The following is a 23171-nucleotide window of genomic DNA, read 5'->3' on the forward strand; positions in this document are numbered from 1 at the left end:
CTGGTCCCAGTCCCCCCCACCCGTCCTCTAAGAATACTCGATTGTGAACTTGACCTGAAAATATAACGGCTTGACAATACAATGCTTGAATGGCCCAGCGACTGTCCTCAGGCACAGACTCTTCACTGCATTCCTTTTCTCCGCCTCTGTTGCTCATCCATGTACTGTAGCTGTCCCTCGGTTGCATGTTGCTGTCAGTAAAGAGGCGGGTGGATGTTGAAATGTGTGTGACAAAACAGTATCTTTGATGTTGCATGAAACCTCCTTATATTGCCAGGACGTGCATCAAACCTACCAGCTGGCAGGGTATGTATCTATTATAATGTAATGCCATCTGTAATGCAACTTTACACTCTCTACTGGCCGAGCATATATACTTTAACTGAGTGACCCAGAGGAGGAGCTGCAACTTACAAAACTAGTTGTATTTTACAGCTCAGCTGAGGTGTACATGTTAAATTTTTTTTTTTTTTTTTTTTTTTTTTGTGATGAGGAAGAGGGGAAGGGGCATTGATTACAATCCCACACAAGCACCATATTAATGTTGTTACCTCAAATCTTTACAGGGGGGATGCTACGTTTTATCTCTGGACTTTTTGCATTATTGCGGACAACGAATAGCACACTAATAAGGCAAGATTAAAAAGATTCCGACCCCTGTGACTTAAGATTTTTATCAATGAAAAATAAAAAGCCTTGAGTTATGCATTTCATAGTTGTGGCATGATGTTCACAGGTCTCAACAGGCTTAAATGCCAAGGAATTCTTGGGAATTGGAGGTCAGCAGAGATAGTCAAGTAACTTTCACAGCTGGAAGCACAGCATAATAATGAAATTCCCTTGGCGCCGCAGAGGGTCTAGTGTTGAACATATCACAAAGAGCATGTACTATACTGCGTTTAATGTGTATGCAGATAATGTTGCGCTATATCAAAAGTCCTTATGATGTCGATGCATGCATGAGAAAACCATGGGTCTTTCCAGTGTGCGCACACACACGAGCAGCACACATCTTTGGGAACAGCTTCTGCTTAGTGTTGTGTGACTTTCTTTCTTTCTCTGGAAGTATTTGAAATTATAAAGGATCCAGATTTATATAAAAGCTCATTGTAATAATGCTTTGTAAACAAAAAAGTGTTGTAGTGAATGTTTGATCTGAAGTGAACATGAACATTGTTAATAAACTATTTTTGAGACAAGACTGACTTGCCATCCTTGGTCAGTTTTTTTTTCTAGAAAACCAAGACATCAAATGTGGTTTCCTGCATATGATGCCATTAAAGGTGATGAAAGGGAAGGTTAGTCATGACAGTCTGCAGTACAATATGGTTTTTCAGTTAAACAGTTTATTTCTTCAGTCTTCAACTGCTATCAGAGAGGAAACAAATCAGTTAAGGGGACTCAATTGTTCAGTGCAAACAGCGGTAAGACGAATGGTGATGAATTCCTGAGAGAGTCTGCTCTTTGTTTACTAACCCCAAAAATGAAATAATAATGTTCAATATTTAAAGACACCGAAGAGACAAAGTGAGAAATAAAAAAACAAAGATGCGCTGGTTCACTGTGGGATTGTTGTTGAAAACAGCAGTTTATTGCACCAAAATATGCAAATTGCTCTTAGAAAGGTTCATAAAAAGGATATATTCTTAAATAATAGATGCCGATGCTGTGTTGAAAGCTCAAAGAGAGGAAGAATGAAATAATTTGTCTTTTGACGATGTCACTGGAAATAGTTTTATGTTGGTTGGCTATTGCTCATTTTTCCATTCTGGGTCCACATACTGCTGGAGGGCGCTCTCCTCTGTGACAGGACCTAGTAAAAAGCATAAAGGCTCAAAAAGTCAGAAAATTTCATGACTGCTTAGTGTCAGTGATATTAGCTTGCATACATTTTTTTTTTCACATGCAATTAGAACTTATTACTATTTCAGCTGTAGCTTGTTATGATCCAAGCAAGCACACGACATCACTTGAGGCAATTTGTGTCAGTTTCACTGAGCTTAAAGATGTACTAACCTTCAGAATCCATACTGATTTTAAGGTTTGCGAGTCTCGACACAACATCATCTTCGCCTTCTGCATCTTTGAAGTCAAATCCTGTGTAACCCTTCTCCTCCAGACAGTAGCTGATGAACCTGCAAATGAAAAACCAAAAAATTAGGTTAACATGGATGAGAAGTGCTCAAAAAAAAAAAAAAAATCTGGACATCCAAAACTCAATAACTACTGAAAAAACTTCATCTGCTGAAGAAAATTGAGTGAAACAATCAAACGCTCCAGAACAGGAGGTCTTAACAGACCTTGTGATGAAATTGTTTTTTGTCAAGCACTGTTTTCCAGCTCAAGAATACACTTTGAATTTCAAAAAACCATATCACATTTCAATACAAGGCTCTTAACTGTCTGTCTGTCTGCAGCTGAAAGAATGCTCTTGTTGTATTTTCTGGCAACTTGCTGTCCCCTAACATCTCCTGTGGCCAGCTTCGACTTACTTCTCCCAGGTGGGGTCCTTGTTGAGGATCACAGGGTTTCCCACAACAATCAACAGAGACCTGGCTCTTGTCACGGCCACATTGAACCTCTGCCGAGCAGATACGTGCATATAAAAAAAAAAAAGACAAGAAGAAATTAACAACTGCTTTGACGATAAACATATTTAAGAAATGAGACAGACCTTTTCATTTGACAAGAAACCAATGCTGAAGTCTTTGTCCATCTTGACATAGTTGATGCTGCTGCGGACAGTAGAAATCATGATGATCTTCCTCTCTTGTCCCTGAAACTCCTCCACAGATCCCACCTGATGTGGTAAAGAGAAACTGTGTTCAGCCGGTTTAGGAAAGAGATTCTTCTCAGTTGGTACAGTGTATTGTATTTACAGCAGCATTACTAACCTTGAGCTCTTTGAGATCAATCCATCGACTCAGTGCTGAGACAGACTTCAGGGCTTTTTGGATTTTCTCAACCTGTTAGAAAAGCAACCATGTTACCAATGACTCGTTAAAAACTCTTTCTTACAAACTTTCCCTCCACATCTCTAAAATACACACGGACACCGTGCGGGCTCACTTGTTTCCTGTAGGGGGCAATTATGCCTATGTCTTTTGCAGAGAGTTTGGGGAGACCCTTCTTTCCTTGTGTGTCCATTAGCTTGGTGAGGTAGTCGACCAGAACCTCAATCTCGGACACATTGAAGAAGGACGGACTGTTGGCCTCTCTCTCGTCTTTCCCCATCACCCCGTGGAAGATCACTGGGAAACCCTGTAGTAATGTGAGAGTGAGCAGTTGTCAGTTATCCCCGTTGTCCCTGTGGTTTACATGCAATTTGGTGATCTGTGTATTTTCTTTACGCTGTGTCCCATTTAATTTTTTGTTGTCTAATCTTTGTCCGCTTTTGGCTTTTGTGTCAGACTCGACTGTCGCCCTTAAAGAAGCATTCTCCTTTAAAGACCCTACCCGTGGCTTTTCCCTTCTATCCTAATGAGAGTTTTGATTTCCTCGCGGCCATACCTTTTTGGGGAGGTATTCCCAGTTGCAGTAGGACTCACGGTCCCACTGGTCAGCAAACACCTGCAGTTCATTCTCATAGAATAGCTCGTTGGGGATTTTCAGAATGGCAGCATGAGACCTGAGTGAGAAGGAGAAAACAAGAAAAACCTGAAGAGCTTTAATCGAAACTGTATTATTCTTAAGAAGCAACTCCAACAAGCATAAAGGAAGTGAAAACTGAAAGACACACCTGTAGTTTCGCAGCAGTTTGGTGACAAAGCGGGTGTCAAAGTGTCCGGAGTCTGCACTTTTCTGATATAAAGCGCTATGTCTCATCAGCCTCTCTAGCAGAGAAAGCCCTGAAGATCATTCAAACAATATCACTGAATCATGTGATTTAACTGAGACAGAAAGAAATAAAACCGAAGCAGCAATAGATCTTACAAAGTTATCATAAAAAAACATTCCATCATACATATTAACTACTGTCATAGGGTGCAATGGAATACATCAAGCAAAAGTAATTCCCCTCGTCTCACCGAGTCCGTACTGCAATGCAAGAGGAGATCGAATGATCGGTCCGAGCTGCTTGGGATCTCCTGCCAGCACCAACTGACCCTCCTCTGGACTGAGCAGACCTGAGACACAAAGTGAACATGTTGCCCAATGAGTAACAAGATATTATGGTTTCATTCACAGTTTTTGTTGAAATCACAAGACCCCCATTCACTGAAAGAAGAGATGGGTGTGTCTTACAAATCTGCTGCTAGCCAGGCTTATGGTTAATATGCATGTCTACTCTCTGAGAAGTGCTGTTTCAGAGTATCAAGCAAGAGTGGTCTGCATTTCCCAGTTTTTCCAAACTTTTTTTTTTAAGCTCACCAATCCAACGGCCACGCGTGCTTTCCACAGCTATTGGCAAGGTTTGTTAAGTTGTGACAATGAACAAATCTACAAACCCAAATTCTGAGACAGGAGGAGTGCAAGTGTAAACAAGTTCTGTACAATCTGTTCAGTGTTTCACAGACTATGTCCACTCTTCCACTCCAACATAAGACCTTGTTCTGAAAGAGTACTGTCGTCACACACCGCGACAGGCACGTGACATTTATTTCTAGTGCCCCCGTTGGAATAATGTTTTTTATTGTGGGGTTTATCTCACCTATGAGTTTTGGAAAAGTCTGAGACATCATTTCATAATTTTAAGGGCGAAATCTTAACCTTTAATTGTAGTGTCCCGTTAACCTGATTTAAAGACACTAGATTATGATGCAAAGATAGATTGTCCTAGAAATTTGATCGAAAATTAGACCTGGAAGATATTAGCTTGACAGATCAGTTTTTATGTCTTTAAAATACGCCTCTGTGTTCAACTTGTAAAAAAAAGGGAACGGCATGTAAGACTTTGCAGATTGTTTCATCGAGGTCTCACTGAAAACAAAGACTTGTTGTGGAAAGCAGATAATTCAGATATTCAGAGTTTACCTGCAATAGCAATGACGCACTCCGGCTCCTCTGCCTGGCCTCCTTCGTCCACAAACACATGAGTAAAATGGCCAACTGGGATTCCTCCAGACACAAGTCTAAACACAGAAACACACAGCAGAAATTTTACAAAAGTAAAGTGAAAGTGCAACATGGCTCATGATGTAAAGAATGATACCAAAGCATCTTTTAATTTTAAGAATAATTATATGCAACCGGCTCCTACCTGCCGGCTGTGACCATAGTTGTGACTATGAGTGTGTATTTCATCAGAATTTCTTTCTCTGGAAATACAAAGCCATCTTGTTTCTCATCCCAGTTACAATATTTCTGGAAGAGCCAAAAGATATGACATGAAGGAAAAATAAACTTAATCTACATTCAAGGTAAACTTCAAGTTTGTAAAAACAAATGTAACACATTTTCCATCCATCCCTCTGTTCATCCTCTTTATAAAGCACCTGAATGTGAGATATCTGTTTATCTCAGACTCTTTTATTACAGCTGTTTATGATCCACACATTTGCCCCCAAAGACTTTTAGTAAACAGGCGACAGTTTTACAACAACGCCTTTGACTTTACAAACAGAGATTTCTGTTCTTTATCTGTTACTCAGGAAACCCACATCTGGATCAACAAACAAACCTTAACACTCATTCAGATCAACCTGGAAAACAAACTGGTCATGATCACTGTGATTGTGAGGAATCTGGTTAAGATGTGGAAATACTTGCTTGAGTTACTGGGACATGTAAATATCTTTGCTTCCAATTTGGCCCCAAGTACTCGCAGGATATCAAAGGCTTAAATGTGCGTGTAGACAGTTTAACAACAATGAGACCTTAGTTGCTTCGTGGCCAGTAAACAGATTTTCCTGTGCATAGATATATAAATTTAAAAAAAGGCAGCTGCTGCTCACCCGTAGCTGCTTCGGGACACTGCTTGGGTCTCGGCTGCTGGCGTACACACGATAAACCTGATGAGGATCCATGTGTACCATCAGTCTCTCACAGAGCAAGTCACATGCACTGTTTGAAGGTGCACAGGCGAGGATGTGGGCTGATGGATCTGCCCTGTTGACCTGACAATGCGGGCAAAGGGAAATTCATTACTCATATTTAGTGACGCATGAACAATAGTATTGTTTTAAGCAGCAGTTTCTTGGAAGCAATCATATAATCATGTGTGTTAAAACCACATTAGAACATTATTGAAATTGCTCAGGCCAGTTAAGAACTGAAGTGGAATGACCACTGACAGGTCTATTTTAAACACTATGAGTTAATGTTACAGTTCCCTTACAGCCCACTGCTTCCATCACATGGATGTTTAAACATTTCACCGGTCTACACATCCAGTTTTATGGAAGCAAATATCAAGTCCAGAATATGTGATTGATCTTTCAGAATACATTTGCTAAATGTAGCCTCGGCCTTATGGACAAATAAATGTCTTTTTTGTGGCTGCCTCTTCTTTTATTGTTGAACAGCTCCCCCTTGCACAGCCCACAAATAATAAATATGAGAGTTTATACTTCATGTCCACAATCCGTTACCATCACAATCAGTTAAGTATTTCTCTTTGACATTAAATATGTATGACTAAATAAGCAACTTAAAAACTCAAAAACTTTGAAAAAAAAAAACCCCCACACATACTTAGTTATAAATTAGACACTTCAACGATTAAATCTGCCTCTTCAGGGAGGGGTTTGATCAGTTTGACTCACAGTGGCGTCTCTGTGGCAACCAAAGCAAACAATGCAACAACTGTCCACAGATCTCTGATTGTGTTTCCTATGTTTTTAAATTCTGATTGGCAGGTGAAAATTCGTGACATCACCCTTTTTTCCCGCACCAACACAGCTCACAGCTTCAATAAATTAAGAAGAGCACAGACAAAACACAAAAATCTCCCATGAGAGATAACCAGTATTTGTCTATCTCTGGCAGAAAATAGTGCGTTCATATTAGGGCTGCGAGTAAAGATTATCTTATTATCAATTAAGCCGCTGACTATTTTCTCGGTTAATCGCTTGGGCTATAAAACATCTGAAAAAAGTGAAAAATAGCCGTCATAACAACCCAAGGTGATGTCTTTAAATTACCTGTTTTGTCTGAGAAAACAGTCCAAAACCTAAAAATATTAATTTACTATGATGTAAGACCACGAAAAGCAGCAAATCCTCACATTGAACAAGCTAAAAGCTGATGATATTTGGCACTTTTGCTTGAAGCAGGAGGCAAGAAAAAATATTTAAGACGTCTGAAATGAAATTTAAGACTTAAAGACTTAAAGTGAATTTAGTGCTTCATAAAGACCTACAGATACCCTGCTTAATACCTGATGCATAGCTTCAACCAGAGTGATTGTCTTTCCCGTTCCAGGAGGTCCAAACACAAGATGAGGAGCTGGTTTACATGAACCAGCGACAATGCGCTGGACTGCAGCTTGTTGCTCTGGGTTGTTGTCCAGCTCACGGTTAAACATCCTGTAAGGTTTTGTGACAATGGATTTTTACACTGTACACACTGGTAAAAATATGTAACTGTGAGGCAGAGGCTACGAACAGGGATGAAACTGATCAGCTGAGCAGAGTAAAACATTTTGAATGTTTAAATGAAAACCTTTCATAGGTAACTTGTGCCTCTGTAGTTGAGTAACAGATAAGGGGACACAACTTCCTTACAATCAAGTCTAAGCAGATAACAGTGAACTTTGTCTGGTATGTGTTCCAGAAGAAAAGGCTTTGCAGCATGCAAGACCTCAGCCAACGTAACTTTATGGCATTAAACCAAAGAACAGTATCCACTCCCATCAGTGCGATATGGTGGATTAGTGCCCTGGGTAACCTGGGGCGAAGGCTGCTGAGCACACACACTCATCATTTGGAGTTTGTATCTTCTTGTCACTGATGGCAGACAGTTAAGCTTCTCTGTGCTACAAATGCATGAGATACACTACTTTAAGGTGGTTAGGTCTGTGTATTTGTAGATAACACTACATCCATGAGTGTTTTTTGGTGTTGTGTATGCGTGTATTTATGTGTATAGACACCAGACCTGAGTTCAGGCATGGACAGATTAGTCACTGCTGCACCGGATGGGAACAGCACCTCTCCGAGCTGATGTTTTGTTGCTAAGTCCACCGCCCGATGCTGCAGCTTCAGCGGGAACCGGTTGATAGTAAACTCCACATTGAACTTCATATTGCTGATAAATGCCTCCAACAACCTGAAAGAGGGACACAAAGTGAGAGGAACGTGGATTAGGATTTTTTTTTTCTGGGTTTCAAGTAAACGAGTGTCTTCAGTCCAGCTCTTACCTCTTTGAGAAGCCCAGTTTAACACTATCCAGCTCCACCCTGTGAACATATCCGGTGTACAGAGTGATAGGCTCGGCCTTGTCCTCAGATTTGGACACCCTCAGAGAGTCTCCTCGAAGTACAGATGGACGATTCTCAGCAACACCAGGAACCTGTTGGAGAATATCAACGTTGGTCTTCTTTCTGCTCTGTGTCACAGTTTCCAGCACAGTTTCCAGTGGATCAACAAGCTTTTAGAGGCCAACCACAACATTTAAAAATATGATGTTATTCTAGAACAGCAGAATAAAAAGGAGGTACGGAAACAAGATAATGGGCCTCATGCAAAAACCAGTCCTACGAAGATTTGTTCTTAAGTGGCATTCACCAATTTTCTTCATGAGTGGTCCAGACCTGTCGTACAAGTAATAGAACAGATAGACTGCCTTTCTTCACAGGGAGGAAACACACTGGTTTGAGTTAAGAATTATAGTGACTTAATCTGAATGAATTTGGACGTTAAATATGATACAGAAATTCCGACTTCCGGTTGAGCACATGCGGGAGATATCGCTGTGAATTGTTCTCCAAGACACCCCCCTAAATATATTTATTTCAAACCACATGTTTAAAATGTACAGATGTGAAGTTTATTTACCCAGGTGGTGAAAATTAGAAAGAAGTAGGACAGATGTAACGAGCGAAATCAATGAAAAATATGGATAACTTGAAAAAACAAAAGAGAACAGATAAACAAATTTGCAAACTTGACTTTGATAGATACTTCATATGAGATGGAGATAGCAATATAGAAATTTAAAAAGGGTAAATGTCCAGGGAGTGACGGGTTTACAGGCGGAAATTATAAGGAATTTGATAAAGAAATACTGCTCATCTTAGACATTTAACTGGGCGTTACACCATAGTCAATGGGCAAATACTTGGTGCAGCTCCATAATCACACTCTTACACAAGAGGGTAAGGATCTGACTGATTGCGGATCTTGTAGACCAATAACTTTATTGAATGTAGGCCAAAACTGCTAAGCAGCATCCTAGCAGAGATACTGTCAAAGATTAATCTGCATATTATAGACTCAGACCAAACAGGATCAATCCCAAATAGAAATGTATCTGATAATGTAAGACAAACTGTGAATATAATAGATTACTCACAGAAAATGAATATTTTAACACCGATTTTTACTTTGGAACCTGAGAAAAAGCCTTTGATAGGGTAACATGGCCTTTTATATTAGAAACATAATGAATTCAGTTTTCCATGAGACTCTTCATCAAATGGTTTCGGGCAATGTATAAAACATCGAGAGCCCAGGTCAGGTCAAATGGGACCCTGTCAGGTAGCGTTGAGTTAGAACGGGGAATGAGACAAGGGAACCCACTATCTCCTTTAATCTTTGCAAATTCCATTGACCCTCTGGCGGCATATATCATAGCGACCAATGAAATTGAGGGTGCAGAAATAACAGAGGAATGTCATAAATTGGCTTAAAAGCAGATGATGTGGTCCTACACATCAGAAATGTAAGAAAATCATTACCAGCGCTTATGCGAATTATTATTAACTACAGCTCAGTATCAGGGTACAAGCTAAATATATGGAAGTGTGAAGCAAAGGATCTTAGATGTACCTGTCTGCGGAGAACTGAAAAAAAGGAATATTTATGGCAATGGGACAAGGATGGAGCTAAATATCTAGGAACTGTGATACCAAAGCATATCAAGTTATTATATTAATTGAACTAAAACTGCCTGGAACTACAAATTAGGCAAGATCTGGATCGGTGGAGAACTGTTTTACTATCACTGGGTAGAAGAACAGATGCAGTTACAATGGATGTACCCCCCTGTTTTTTGTTTTATTCCAGGCAATACCCCTATTTCCCAAAAACTGGGATAAGATGATAAGCAAATTTGTTTGGGACGATAAAAAAAAAAACAAGAATTAAAATGAAGACACGTAAAATAGCTAAGGAGAAGGGGCTCAAATGCAACCAGTACGTACTTGCTAACTGTGATAACTCTGAAGCTAGGTGGAGGTCAATAGAGAAGTAAATGTGCCATGTTTCAATAAAAACAATACCTTTCTCTAATGAGAAGCAAAGGATATATGAGTAACTGACAGTAGACTAATTAGAAATACTTTGGAGATTTGGGGTTGAATCAAGAGAGACTGTGAAAGGAGGGATGATGGAATTGTACTGAGAGAGATAAAGGAAGACCCTGAATTTATTCCTAATAAATACGATACAGCCCTTAATATAACGGGCCTGACCATATTTGGACTATTCCTATATGAAAATGGAATAATGCCATTTGAATCTATAAGGCAACACTACCATTTACCAATCTCCCACTTCTCCGATATCGTCAAATAAGAACTTAGATTAAGAATAGTAAAATAGGAAGGAAGACCAGCAGTGATCTTCACCCACTTCTGCAATTCTTGGCAAAGAAGAACAGCAATGTTCAAGTACAAATTCAAATCCCAGCAGTCTATGCTATTTTAGAAAAAATGGTCACAAGCAACAAGGCACAAGGGCAAAACTAAAATGGGGAGAAGGAACTTAATACACATATATCCAAGGACAGTTGGAAGGAAATGAATCAGAATCTAAACACAACTACAGCATCTCCCCATTGCAGAGAGTATGAATGGAAAATATAATCACGTTACTTTATAACACCAGTGCAACGAGCTAAATATAATTGTAAAACATGACCAAACTGCTGGAGGGAGTGCGGCGAATCTTGTGTTAGGTTAAAAGGGTAGACAAAATACGAAATGAAAATGATTAATATTTGTTAAGGATATTGTGTATGTCCCCTGATAGACGAATGGAGAGACATGTTTCAACAAATATACCAGATGGAGTACTGAGACCTTTTGATAAAAGATGGTCTAAGTGGTCAGGTTACTATCATATGGTCAAAGAATAATGAACTGAAGCTACTGGATTGTGACTGTAGAAAGTTCTCGCTGTCCAGTATCATCCTCTGTTGCACAGCAACATCACTTACTGTATCCTGTACTATATTCTTTTCTAATATCTCAGTGATTGTCATCTGCTTGACCGCCTCGCATGTCAGTCGTGGGCCGCTTCGCTTTAAAAAGACGTTATTTAGCATCTAACGTCCTTTCACAGTACAACACTGCTCCGACGACGTGTCAAGAACATTTTTAAATTGTTTCAGCTCCTCTAATTCGACTGCTGACTCTTGTGTGACACTTTTATGAACGAAACATTCCCGCAACGAGGCGGAATAGGCAGCCTTATGTGGCATATTTAGCGTTGTTGATTTTTGCTAATGATCAAATCTCACAAAGGCCCACCTCCTCATGAACGGGTGACATTCATCAGTCTGAAAGGACCGATTTAAGACAAGTGCAGGAGAGTGCGGTGAGTCCGACTTGGAACGCTTGTACGAACAAGCCTCAGAGGAAAGGCTCACTTACTCTGAGTGTGAGCAGTTTCTGGTTGCTTTTGTCTTGAGTCATGGTTTGATTGTGGAGGTCGTACTTCCTGATGTCCACCTCCATCTGTATCTCTTCCAGGTGTAGCAGGAGGTGAAATCGATGAGAGTAGTTCTTCATCCTTAGGGGACACTCGAGGAGGCTCCTGGACATAAAGCACAGACACAGACACAGACATTGTGTTTAGGAGGAAGTCATTTTTACGGTTAACTGTACCCAGTTGGGTTGTTCTCTCACTTCACTGATGGAAGTTTCTGCCTGGTAGCTGAAGAGAGGTACTCGGTGTCCTCCATCCTTTGTTTAGCCAGTTCCTTGAGGTAATGAAGGTACTTGTAGTCTCCTAATTTCACTGTTGTCTTTAGATGCTGCACAACAAAACTGCATAGAGGGACAAAACACAAATGCCTCATGATTGTAAAGTGAGGTGAAGAAAATCGCCTCAACCAACTCTCAAATCAAGTATTTGAACTGAAGTCTGGTATAGTTGATTTCCTGCTGCTGAGGATAGTTTTATTTTGAGATAGTAAATGAGTGTGTTGCATTTATCTGCTACACCTCATCAAACTATGGAAGCAGCATCATTGTTTTCTTTAACAACTAGTCATTAAAGTGCATTTGTATTCATTTATATTGTGAGATTTAGACTGGTTTACAATCGGTTTTTAAAAACTTACTTTTCGGGAGGCACTCCCTCCACTATCACAGTTTCGACTGACTTGTGTGTGACCACCTGAAATGGTTTGTAAGGAGCCACAGGCCCCAGCTTCACAGCCAGTGGGGTCCTGGCAACAGCCTCCATCTCCCTCACGATGCAGAAGGGCACAGATCCGGGAAGATCTGGGCAGAACTCAAAGTACATGGTGGCAGGGAAATGTCCATAATGATTCAGCACGTAACGAACCACAACTTCATAGCTTTCTCCTGTAGAAAGAAAGAAAGAAAGACAGAAGCCACGGGAGGAGCTTTAAGTAATAACTGCCTCTTCTTATGTTTTTTTTTTTTTTTTCAATTTAAACAGAGTAGTTGTCTCACCAGGGCAGAGGAACAGGGGACAGGCTCTTGTCACTCTCCTCTCATCCTCCAGAGTGAAACAGTGTATCCTGTGCAGGGCAGTGTAGTAGGTGAAGTGGATGCAGTTTGTGCCCTTGTTTACAATGTGGAACCTGACGACGAACAACTCTCTCAGGCGATACACAGTGAACTGAACCTTTCCGCCACTCGCCACGGGGTCTGAGGTGATCTCAATGCCCCCCTTGTCGGCCGTCAGCTTTTTCCTGTGAGAGAGTGGCACGATCGGGCTGCACGATTAACAAGTGTAGTGCCAACATGGTATGAAAATATTGCAAAGTCAGCGAATCCTGGTGGTTGACATACATACCGTGTACCCGTAACTTTCCCAGATTAAGTCTGGTAAAATTAAGGCAAGACTGCCATAGAAATAATCTAAAAAAGACAGCAAACTCATTTCTTATAGTGAAAATATCTGCTATTGGGGTAAGAATTCAAACTGGATCCTGTGCAAACTACTTTGCCTCAAGGGTTTTAAATCAATTAATTTTTTTTATGTTAATGAGTGATCTGACTTATTCTTCCTTGCTTTAGGACAAAACTGATGACATTAATGATTTCTTTTAGGAAATACTAAGGGGAAATAACTATCCCAGATGAATTTGGACCTCATCGGGGCTTTGTTCTCCTCCACAGAGAATTCTTGTCATAAACATCCATCCATTCATCCATTATCTGCAGTGGAACTGCAACACTTAGTCCATTAATAGATTAGTTGAGAAAATTAATCAGCAACTATTAGGATTAATGATTAATCATGTAAGACATTTTTAAGCAAAAATGCCAAACATTTCATGTTTCCAGACTCTCAAATGGGAAATGAGCTGCCTTTTCTTGTCTCATAAGATAGTAAATTGATTATCTTTTGGTTTTGGACTGATGGTCGGACAAAACAGGGCATCTGAAGACATCACACCAGGCTTTAGGAAATTGTGAAGGGTATTTTTCTGTTTTTTTCAGGTTTTATAGACCAAACAATTACTTGATTAATTGAGAAAACCATCAGCAGATTAATTGATAATGAAAATAATTTAGTTAGCTGCAGCCCTAATTTACACTGGTTTATCCTTTGCAGGGCTCCAGGGGCAGCGGTACCCGTCTCAGCTGGCATTTGACGTACGGTGTGGTACACACTCGAGAGGTCTGCCAGTCTATCACACGGCTGTCACACATAGACAGACAGCCATTCATACTCACATTCACTCCCTACGGGCAATTTAGCAGCGTGCGAGGAAACCCGCACAGGTGTGGGGAGAACATCTGCTGCAGAAAGGCGCCTCAGCCGACCTGCAGCTTTGAATTTTCTTGCAACAGTGCTAACCGACTACTCATAAACACTGCATCTTTAAAAGCCAGCAGTATGAAGAAAGAACCCCTCCCACCCCTCTGTCATCTGGCAGAGGGCGCCACAACAACACTGTGTTTCCTGCAAACATTCACCTCAACTGAACCAACCAGACAAACAAACCTCCATGCTTCACTTTTTTCACTTCATGTAGTGCTTGGTTGAGGTTTCCTGTTTTGTTATTGACGCACAATGGTCCCGGACGAACAAAATTTTATCAATGTTTTTATGTTTTCTTTCAGGTTGTTAGTAAAAATCTACTTGAAATTACCCAACTTGTCAAAATTCCTTAAGTGATGCAAAGGAAAAGAACATTTTGAAATTGTGTGGTTGAGCATGAGGCAGTGAAACATGTCAGTGGGGCTGCAGATAACTATTATTTTCATTTATGATTAATCCGCCAATTATTTTCTCTATTAACCGATTATTAATTTTATCTATCAAATGTCAGAAAATATTTATACAAATGCCAGTTATAACCTCCCACAGCTCAAGGTGACGTCTTCAAATGTTTAGTTTTGTCCAAAGCCCAAAGATATTCAGTTTTGTTTGACATTTGTATTCAGAAAATGACTAAATCAATATTCAATTACCAAAAATAGTTGGTAATTTTCTGTCGATCGACTGATGCATTAATGGACCAATTGCTGCGGCTCTCTATGTCAGCATCTTACATGGCTCATAATCAAAAACACTCACTTTTCCACCTTTAACTTGTTAAGGATTTCTGTGGCCAGCTTCTTCTTGGGGGTCAGCACGGGGATCGAAGGGCCGGAGGTGGGTGCAGGTGTCTCGGCTGTTTTCTGAGGGCCAGAGCTGGGAGGGTGTGGCTGAGGGGCCCGGGGCCTCCTCCATTGGTCACAGTACACTCGAACCTACAGGAGGGATAAAAAAATAAATAAATGAATAACATGATGCTTTCTCATATTATTTTTTGCCCATCCGGCAAAACACAAAACGCGTCCAGTCTTATCTCCTCACAGCAGAAGCTCCCAGCAGCAGATAGCTCTAGAGATAACTGCATTTCTTACCAGGGGTTTGACATGTATGTAGACTCTCCCATGTCTTATGTGGGCTTTTTTGAATTTCAAGAGAGCATTGATGACGCTGGAAAACCTGGGGTCTTTTATTCCTTCTCTGTGAACAGCACAGTGAGGGAAAGGTGGTTAGACGCAGCCCGGCGGAAACAAATGCCTGTGACAGACACTTGTTCGTTTGCAGCCTACCTGCCCCTAAACTCGGAGTTGTAGATGTCTCGCAGTTCCTTTCTGCTGGTGTTGGATATTCTGTCGCCCAGAAATTCAATGAAGTCCAGTCCGGATTCAAGCGCGTCTACGAGCGACGGCATGTTGACGTGTCTCAGGGCACTGCTGTTGCTGACTGTCGGCTGATTGAAACGAGGAAGTTCATCTGCTGACCAACTATTACCCCTCAGTTTCCCCAAGTATTAATGTGGCTGTTTGATGCAAGTGCGCTCTGACGATGGGGACATTCCGTCATTTTACGTACTTTTGCGCGACTTTTACGCACGCCCACAGTGTGTTGGGAGTCAAAGCTTCACGCGGGGATTGATTTCTCATTCATCTTTTAGGTAAAAATATAAATAAAATGATTTGTAGATCGCGTCTTTGGCACACTTAGGCGCAAAACTCTGGCTGATGAACGCTCTCAAACGGTCCCGGCCAGGGAGCGTCTCCAACTGTTTTACACGAGGAAAGCGCAACACCTCGGCGACGGAACAAAAAAACCGGGGTCGAAAGCGAACAACTTTAGCGCGAAGTCTTCTCTCTTGATCTCCCTTACAAACGGCCGAGGTTTCACATTCCCTTACCCGTCGCATTCGACCATTAGACGGGCGTACTCCGGCACGCTATTGTTGACACTCCCCGGACAGTAGTTCTTACATAATCAGCAAACAGAGTAGGTACAGAGCCGTTCCCTCGTTAAACAGGCCAAAGCGAAATTATTGTACTTCTAAAACCTTAACATACCCCTCGCTGCATGAAAAGATTCATTATTGCTTTGATGGATAATACTGACAGCTGACAAGCATGGAATTCTAATGCCACACGATCAATAATGTGATTTTTTTTTTTAAATACAGGTTATCAGTTTTGACAGTTAATTATTCATTTCACAATCTGTTAATCAGTTGATTTTTTTTTTTTTTTTTTTTTTAATGATTGATTAGCTCAAACTGATCTTCAAATTCTTCTCTTTGTCCGATCAGTAATAGATGAAACCCAAAGATCTTTAATAGCAATCATAGGTTAAAAAAGTGAAAAGCAGTACATCCTCAAATTTGAAAGTTTGGGACCAGAGAACATTTGGAATTTGTACCAGATAAATGACTTAAATTATTAATTGATAATCAAAGTTAGGGCTTCATCAAACCAATATTTTCATAATGGTATCATTTTCTCAATAAACCAATCAATTGTTTGGTCTATAAACATTAGACAATAGTCAAAAATACCAATCACAATTTCCTTGAGCCCAGGATGACTTCTTATGATATATTTTCTGACCTACAGTCCAAAACCCAAACATATTCAGTTTACTATCATGTAAAATAAGGAAAAGCATCTAGTTCTGACACTGGAGAGCCTGGAACCATCAGACATTCGGCATTTTTGCTTCAAAAATAGCTTAAACGAGTAATTGATTATTCAAAGTGTGACTGCTGGGTAACTTTCTATCAGCTGACTTACTGATAAAGCAACTAACTGTTTCAGCTCCACTTAAAATTAAATAAGGACAGAATCGTCATTGTTCACGGATCACAAAATGCAGACACAAAGTCCACACAGAAACGGCAGAATAATATTCTTCATTTAAATACTTTGTTATGGGCATGGAACGTAAAACGTATAGCCAATACAGATATAATATATATATATATATATATTATATATAAAATATAGCAAATGCAGTTTTTAGTGACATACCATGTGTGTACTCCATTGTAAAGCAAATCTGAATGAAATTTGGTCTGCAAAAGACAGCTTTACATATAATTTATGCCTCTGCCGATCATGATAACTTTTTAAAACACGTCTACGCATCCAGGGCTGTAGCAAGGATCAGAGAAAGAATGAAGTTGAAAGTCCAGATTCCTCCAGTGCAACTAAACTCACCTGAGAAATGTTTGACTAGCTGCCATCCAAGATTTTCTATTGATTTCACAAGCTTTCCATTTTTAATTATTTCATTTATATGTTCTGCAGAATGTCTACATTATGGTCAAGTGCCTGGTTTTTGTTCTAGTGGGCAAATATTAAATCCTTTCATTTCACTTGATTTAGTGTTTTGCCAAATTTAGTGAAAAATATACCAGATCTGTATGATGGTGAGCCTCTCTCTTTTAAAAAAGAAAAAAAAAAAGATGTACGACACAAATGGTCAACATTGCTTGAAAGATCATATTTGGTGCAACATTATTTATTTCACGAATAATAAATGTACTTACAGTTTGTATAAAAAATATAGCAAAAGCTAAAGGCAAACAGCTGGCAAGAGGACTCAATACTTTATCAGGGTTTGTTAATTAAAATGTCTCCCTATAAACAGAGAAATAAAAGAACTCAGCTTCAACAGGGAAGACAAAATCTGGTCAGTGAATGGGAAAAGAAAAGACACTTACGCTTTTCCATGCCTTCTGGCTACAACCCTGCAACCAGAGAAATGCATAAATATGTACAGATGGGATTTAATTGACTGAAAAAGAAACTGTATAATTTGGTGCTGTCAAGTCTCTCTCCAGTCAGATAACATAATCAAATTGCATACAGCATTTGCCCTCTGTTAATTAAAATAAAAAAAAACAAACTATAGAGGTATTGGAAGCTCTTAAAGAATATCAGTTATGTTTTATAGAAAGTGTAAATTAGTTGCTACATGACAGTCAAGGTGGCTTCGGGAGGATGTGTGTCCCTCTGAAGCACTGAGGGATCAGAAACTGTATATGTGAGAGTTTGAATGGCAGGAAATGACCCAAACTTTCACAGTGTCACTAAAGGCATTATTTGTTAAAAAATAATAATATATGTTTGCAAATGAGCGACAGTTACACCACTCAACGTCATTTTAAATGAAGGCATCCCTTCTTAGTGCTCAACAGTAGCCGTAATATCTCTTTTAGAGGGACATACAGGATGTTACTTTGCATTACACACTTTTCGCGAGCATCGGCCTCTCCCAAATCAGTTTGTCGTAACCCCAGCAGCCTCTTGTCCTCTAAGCGTTCTGCATCTCTTTGCCGATCTTGTAGCTGAGGATCTTGTTCCAGTCGATCTTGGTGCGGGTGACTGGGAGCTGTCTACGTAAGGCTTTGAAGGTGGTGTCTGACATGGTCTGATAGTTCTCACTGATGGCCATCTGAAAAACAAAGGTCAACACGTCACTTGATGCTTCCGTGCTACAAGCGAGTTGAACCACGATTTCAACTGTCAGTTCCAGTTAAGTGGAAATACTCAAAAACAAGACAGAATGTGTCAATTGGATCGTGCTAATTTTCTCTTAAAAATTTATTCCGATTCCTCCAGTAGTACACTGGACGCATTTGGTCGGTGATTTGTCAATTTTATCGGTGACATGTGCAGTAGATACGAAAATCAAACTATGAAGAATATTCAAACTGGTATTGTTTGAAAATGTATATGCAGAGCTCTGGATATCACTTATATGAATTTGTAGTGTCTTATAAACTCATGGGGGCTGTGAATAGCTGCATGACGCAGTAATAAAAATCCATTCATTCACTCTCACCCTGAGGGAACTCCTGTGATTCTTAACGCCCACATACCTGGTATTCATTCTCTGCATCCTCAATCATTTTCACCAACTCCTTTGCAGTCTGGCTCTCGCTCTGCCAAAACACACACTCACGGGTAAATTCAACAATTTAAACACAAATGAATTAAAAAAAAAAACAAAAAAACAAAACAAGTGTCCATGTATTTTTTTTTCTACTTGCGTCTGTATTATCAACACAAATTAACTTTAAGTATGCAAACAGAGACCAGGGTTAAACAAGAATCTGCATCTTTTCCTATTTGCGGTAACCCTTCCAAGTTTAAAAAGGAAAAACATTTAATAAGATAAAAAATACTCACGGACACGGTCAGTGCTTCCTGTACATCTTTATGGCTGACCAGTTGCACATTTCCATCCTCATAATAATGGACCTGGTGTAAACAGAAGAAATTAAGACTGGGGAGGTGCACACAGCAGTGAGACAAAATTATGTTCACGGCTAAGCTCATGCATACCTGTATTTTCAAGACTCCAACCACCTGTGCCGTAGATTGCGAGACACTGAACCTCCATTCAGACCGGCAGCGACCGTTCCTGGGAACAGAAAATTAGCACATTTGAAAACACACACCGAACACAATACTACATCATTGCCTCTTCGCTGCTCCGACATAATTGTCTGAGTGAATTTGATTAGAAAGTTCACAATGAGATCATTATCCTCTATCAACTTACCAGAAGTTTTTAGGCTCAAACTGATGACCCTCGATACAAGCAATAATGGTCTGCTGGCCATCGATTGTTTTCCCATAAACCTGTGTCAGATAAAGAGAATGAGTGGGTGATTAACTGTGTGTAATGCTGAACATGGCAGCTGCGGTGCAAACTGCGGGGGGGGGGGTGATCTTACAGTGCAGACTCCACTGGGGTAGTGCTCCTTGACGTAAGCCCTCAGGGCGGAATCACAGGCGTCTCTCCACGACCTAAGGGATGCCTCGCCCTCATGGGGCTGGGGGTCGCTGGCCTCTTTCCTCAGGTGGTCAAACTTGAAGGAGATCTTATTGTGAGGGTCAAAGAAGCGGCCATTACCCAGGTCTCCATGCTCTGTTATCAGGACCTAAGGCGAAAACAGCCGAGAAACCTGCTGTTACTATGGCTATTTACTCGGGCAACGTCTTAATAATACAGACTAATGATGAAACTTTACTGGGTTCAATAAGGAAAACAAATGATTTAAACGCTTTTTTAGAAACAACTTGCCTGATCTTCATATCCATCAATTTTGGCAAGGGTGAACTGATCCATGTTGTACTGGGCAAAGGCACTGTAACAAAAGACAATACAACTGCAAGTTGCATGTACATCCAGAACATCAATATTTTGTTATATTAAAAAAATAAAAAATAAAACTCACTGAGCCGCGCCCTCTCTGAGAAGATTATCATTGTTAAGCAGCAGTCGCACATCTGAAAATAAGAATGAACATAAACAAGCATTAAAGAAATTTTTTCCAGACACACTGAAATACAGGTACTCCTAAAGATGTCAATCACAAATAAGGCTCACCATTGAAGACTTCATTGAACTCTCCTGGAGGAGCGTGCCTCACAAAATTAGCAGCAATACGGACCTGGAAATAAATGAAATGTCTCGTCATAAAACTTAAAAATAGTAAGAGGTATCACATTAACACTAAATGCAGTATGTTAACTTGTGGGTTCAGTTCCCCTTTTTGCTTAAAGAAACTCTGGTAGAGCAGGATGACAACAGCCTGCTTAATCACAAGCCAAATCTGCCGCGTGTGTTTTTGGAGAAATCCAGTCAATTTATTCTCTGTTGAGGTCCAGCATGGTCGGTAGGTGACGTCTATGAGATGTGGAAAAACCTGCATATGGCCACTACAGTGAAGCAAACTTCGTTGGCAGCAGGTTTGTTAGCTCTCCTCTGGCCACTCCTTACATGGTGGGGAGGGTATGTCGTCCGAGGGCTTTTCTTAGCAGCTAGTATGCAAGCGTAAGCATGTGGAAGTCAGAGCCGCAGAGCGAAGAGGTTGTGGCAGGCACTAGTGCTGACGTGAGGTGATACTCGGTGAGGACTGTTATGCATTGGGAAGATATACACAATTGTTAAGTGGCAGCAGATTGCAGTGCACATAGAGAAGGTGCAATAATCCCCCTCTCTCTCTTTTTTTTTTGTGTGACCCTTGCAGCTTTAACCAGTCCAACATCCGTAATGTCACGTTGCAGTGTGCCAGGGATGCCGTCTGTCAGGCAGACCGGGCCACTGAGCCTCCAGGCTGCAGCTGGCAGTGACCTACAAATGGGCTGTCCAGCTGAAAGGGGGCAGAGGGGTGGTACCACGAGTAACCTAGTTTAACTGTGCTCCTGAATAGTCCATTCAGAGCTCAGAAGGCCCTCCCCAGGCCCGGACTCCGATTCTCCGCCATGCAGATCAACAGTATGAGGTTATCTGATAAAGACACCATAGTAAGCAGATATCGAATAAAAGTTTATATAGGGGAGATTTCAATCCTGCCCTTCCACTGACTTGTCATCGTTTATCGTAGAGCTTCGCTGCGGTATCGCTGCGAGGTGTCAACTCGTGGCCAGTCCGTCAGCTTTAGGAATGCAAAGGGGTTATTTTACGGCATGTAGCAGCATGATGCCGGCAGCAACGCCAAGCCCGTGCAACACTGCAGGAGGACCGCGTCCGCCCCGTGAGTGGAGGGGCGACAAAAGTTGCAGGGCGTACAACTTGAAACACGAAACGGCTGCAAACTCGAGCAAGCGTCAACTTCCGACCCTATCGAGACCAGCGCGGGCAGCTAACCACATTAAGTAGCGCCACACTGGGTGTGGGCGGTGGCGTGCCGCCGATGCTCCGTCACGATTCCCCTGCTAGTAAATGCAGGAAGTAGCTCGACTTCCTTCCATTTAGCATTAGCTCACCGTTTACACTTTAGCCCCGAAACTAACGGTCGCGCCGTATCGGTCGACGACCTCGGCCGCCGCCGGCGTGTGTAACTATCTATCAAAGAGGGCCGCGGTCCCACGAGTTGCCCAACTTGCATCACGTATTTGCGCACGGGAGCGACAGCATAATGTTACACACAACTCCGAGCTGTCAAGCGCAGCGCCGCCTCGTCGCCTGGGCCGACTCGCGCTAAACAGCGAGGATTCCATGGAGCGCCTGCTACCTGCGAGACAAGGCTCGAGGGTCAGAGGGTGAATATCGCAGTGACAATTTACAAGGCAATACCTTCTCTTCGTCGCTGAGCTCTTCGAAATCTGCCATCTTGGTTCAACGAAGTGTTAACAAAGCGAGAGCCGGTGTTGCCAGGTTTTTGTGTGGCTCCTCCCAGCACCAATGAAAGCCCAAACCAGGAGTGCATCGCGCGGGCTGTCCATGGCGAGCCTGAATGTGCAGTGGTTGCACGCGACGACCAGGTGGAGACGATTCCACATGCGATACACACGCCTGCCGAACGGCTTACAACATTTATATATTAATGATCACTTTTATTTAGTATGTAGCACTTTTCAAAGACAAGTTTTACAAGTGCCTACACGCATGAGAGCGGATTTTAATGGAAACTCATGGGGGTCGCATGAAATGCATGACAACTGAAAATATGTCAATAAATGTAAATAAATAAACTAAAATAACAAAATTAAAAGCCAGTATGAAACGAATTAAGGGCTAATCTATATAAATAAGTCTCTGATAGAGATTTAAAAGAGGACACTGTGGTTGTCTGTTTAATTTCCAGAGTTTTGGGGCCCCTAACAGTAGGCGCCCTACTCCCCTCTGTCTGCAACCTGAACCTGGTGGGGACAGCCCACCACGACCGGCAGGCAGGTCTCGGGCTACAAGCTGGGGCGAAGGGAAAGAGAGAGAGAGAGAGAGAGAGGCGGCAGTATTTTGTACAAACTGGGGGCCTTTCAAGTAATTTCTGGGCCAGGCCACTGAGTAAGGAATTAGAATAGTCCCATTGGCTGTAAAGAAAAGGCCTAAATAAGGGGTTTTGCTTCCTGAAATGTAAGAAAAGAACTAATCCCAGCAGTGCTCCGGTGCTAACAGATGGGTGTCTTTGTTATGCTATGGAAATGAGAAGAAAAGTTTAGGTCAGAATCAAAAAATCACCCCAAGATTTCTGGCCTCTTGTGTACAGTGCAAGTCGAAGGGTCTAAAGCATGCGTTACGTGTTCCCTATGTGCTTTCGGGCCATAA

At 41.2% G+C, this 23171-nt stretch overlaps 2 protein-coding genes across 5 annotated transcripts; both read right to left on the minus strand.

Annotated features, from left to right (window-relative positions):
• Nucleotides 1-1349: 1349 nt before the first annotated feature.
• On the minus strand, nt 1350-16065 carry mov10a (Mov10 RISC complex RNA helicase a). The gene is made up of 22 exons (XM_040116079.1): nt 15413-16065; nt 15218-15323; nt 14886-15061; nt 12806-13047; nt 12448-12694; nt 12011-12151; nt 11756-11918; nt 8300-8451; nt 8038-8208; nt 7319-7466; nt 5895-6056; nt 5201-5304; nt 4975-5072; nt 4029-4127; nt 3740-3848; nt 3511-3628; nt 3070-3261; nt 2895-2966; nt 2675-2800; nt 2493-2581; nt 2017-2135; nt 1350-1813 (listed from the first exon to the last, which is right to left on the minus strand). The coding sequence occupies exons 1-22, from the start codon at nt 15532-15534 to the stop codon at nt 1749-1751; spliced, it is 3021 nt and encodes a 1006-aa protein (XP_039972013.1). The 5' UTR covers nt 15535-16065; the 3' UTR covers nt 1350-1748.
• A 1546-nt stretch (nt 16066-17611) lies between these two features.
• On the minus strand, nt 17612-22353 carry capza1a (capping actin protein of muscle Z-line subunit alpha 1a). 4 transcript variants are annotated; one of them, XR_005706325.1, is made up of 12 exons: nt 22200-22353; nt 20508-20571; nt 20356-20407; nt 20202-20265; nt 19852-20058; nt 19677-19756; nt 19457-19535; nt 19301-19372; nt 18991-19053; nt 18362-18563; nt 17830-17856; nt 17612-17746 (listed from the first exon to the last, which is right to left on the minus strand). XR_005706325.1 is itself a non-coding variant. In XM_040116199.1 (10 exons), the coding sequence occupies exons 1-10, from the start codon at nt 22233-22235 to the stop codon at nt 18423-18425; spliced, it is 858 nt and encodes a 285-aa protein (XP_039972133.1). In that variant the 5' UTR covers nt 22236-22352; the 3' UTR covers nt 17612-18422. The 4 variants fall into 4 exon arrangements, 1 of the variants encoding a protein (XP_039972133.1); XR_005706324.1 differs by having other exon boundaries at nt 17612-17856; XR_005706323.1 differs by having other exon boundaries at nt 17830-18563; nt 22200-22352.
• Between the last annotated feature and the right edge of the window lie 818 nt (nt 22354-23171).

The sequence above is a fragment of the Xiphias gladius genome, chromosome 21 (genome assembly GCF_016859285.1).
Source record: "Xiphias gladius isolate SHS-SW01 ecotype Sanya breed wild chromosome 21, ASM1685928v1, whole genome shotgun sequence".
NCBI lineage: Eukaryota > Metazoa > Chordata > Actinopteri > Istiophoriformes > Xiphiidae > Xiphias > Xiphias gladius.

Excerpts from the sequence above, each read along its gene's own strand:
- mov10a (XM_040116079.1), bottom strand. The coding sequence starts at position 15,534 with ATGCCGTCGCTCGTAGACGCGCTTGAATCCGGACTGGACTTCATTGAA. Across the intron at positions 8,452-11,755 it reads AGAAACTGCTCACACTCAGA|GTTCCTGGTGTTGCTGAGAA; the intron begins GTAAGTGAGCCT and ends ATTCTCCAACAG. Across the intron at positions 7,467-8,037 it reads CTGTCCATGCCTGAACTCAG|GATGTTTAACCGTGAGCTGG; the intron begins GTCTGGTGTCTA and ends AAAACCTTACAG.
- capza1a (XM_040116199.1), bottom strand. The coding sequence starts at position 22,235 with ATGGCAGATTTCGAAGAGCTCAGCGACGAAGAGAAG. Across the intron at positions 20,408-20,507 it reads GTTCAATGAAGTCTTCAATG|ATGTGCGACTGCTGCTTAAC; the intron begins GTGAGCCTTATT and ends TCTTATTTTCAG. Across the intron at positions 18,564-18,990 it reads ATGCAGAGAATGAATACCAG|ATGGCCATCAGTGAGAACTA; the intron begins GTATGTGGGCGT and ends TTTGTTTTTCAG.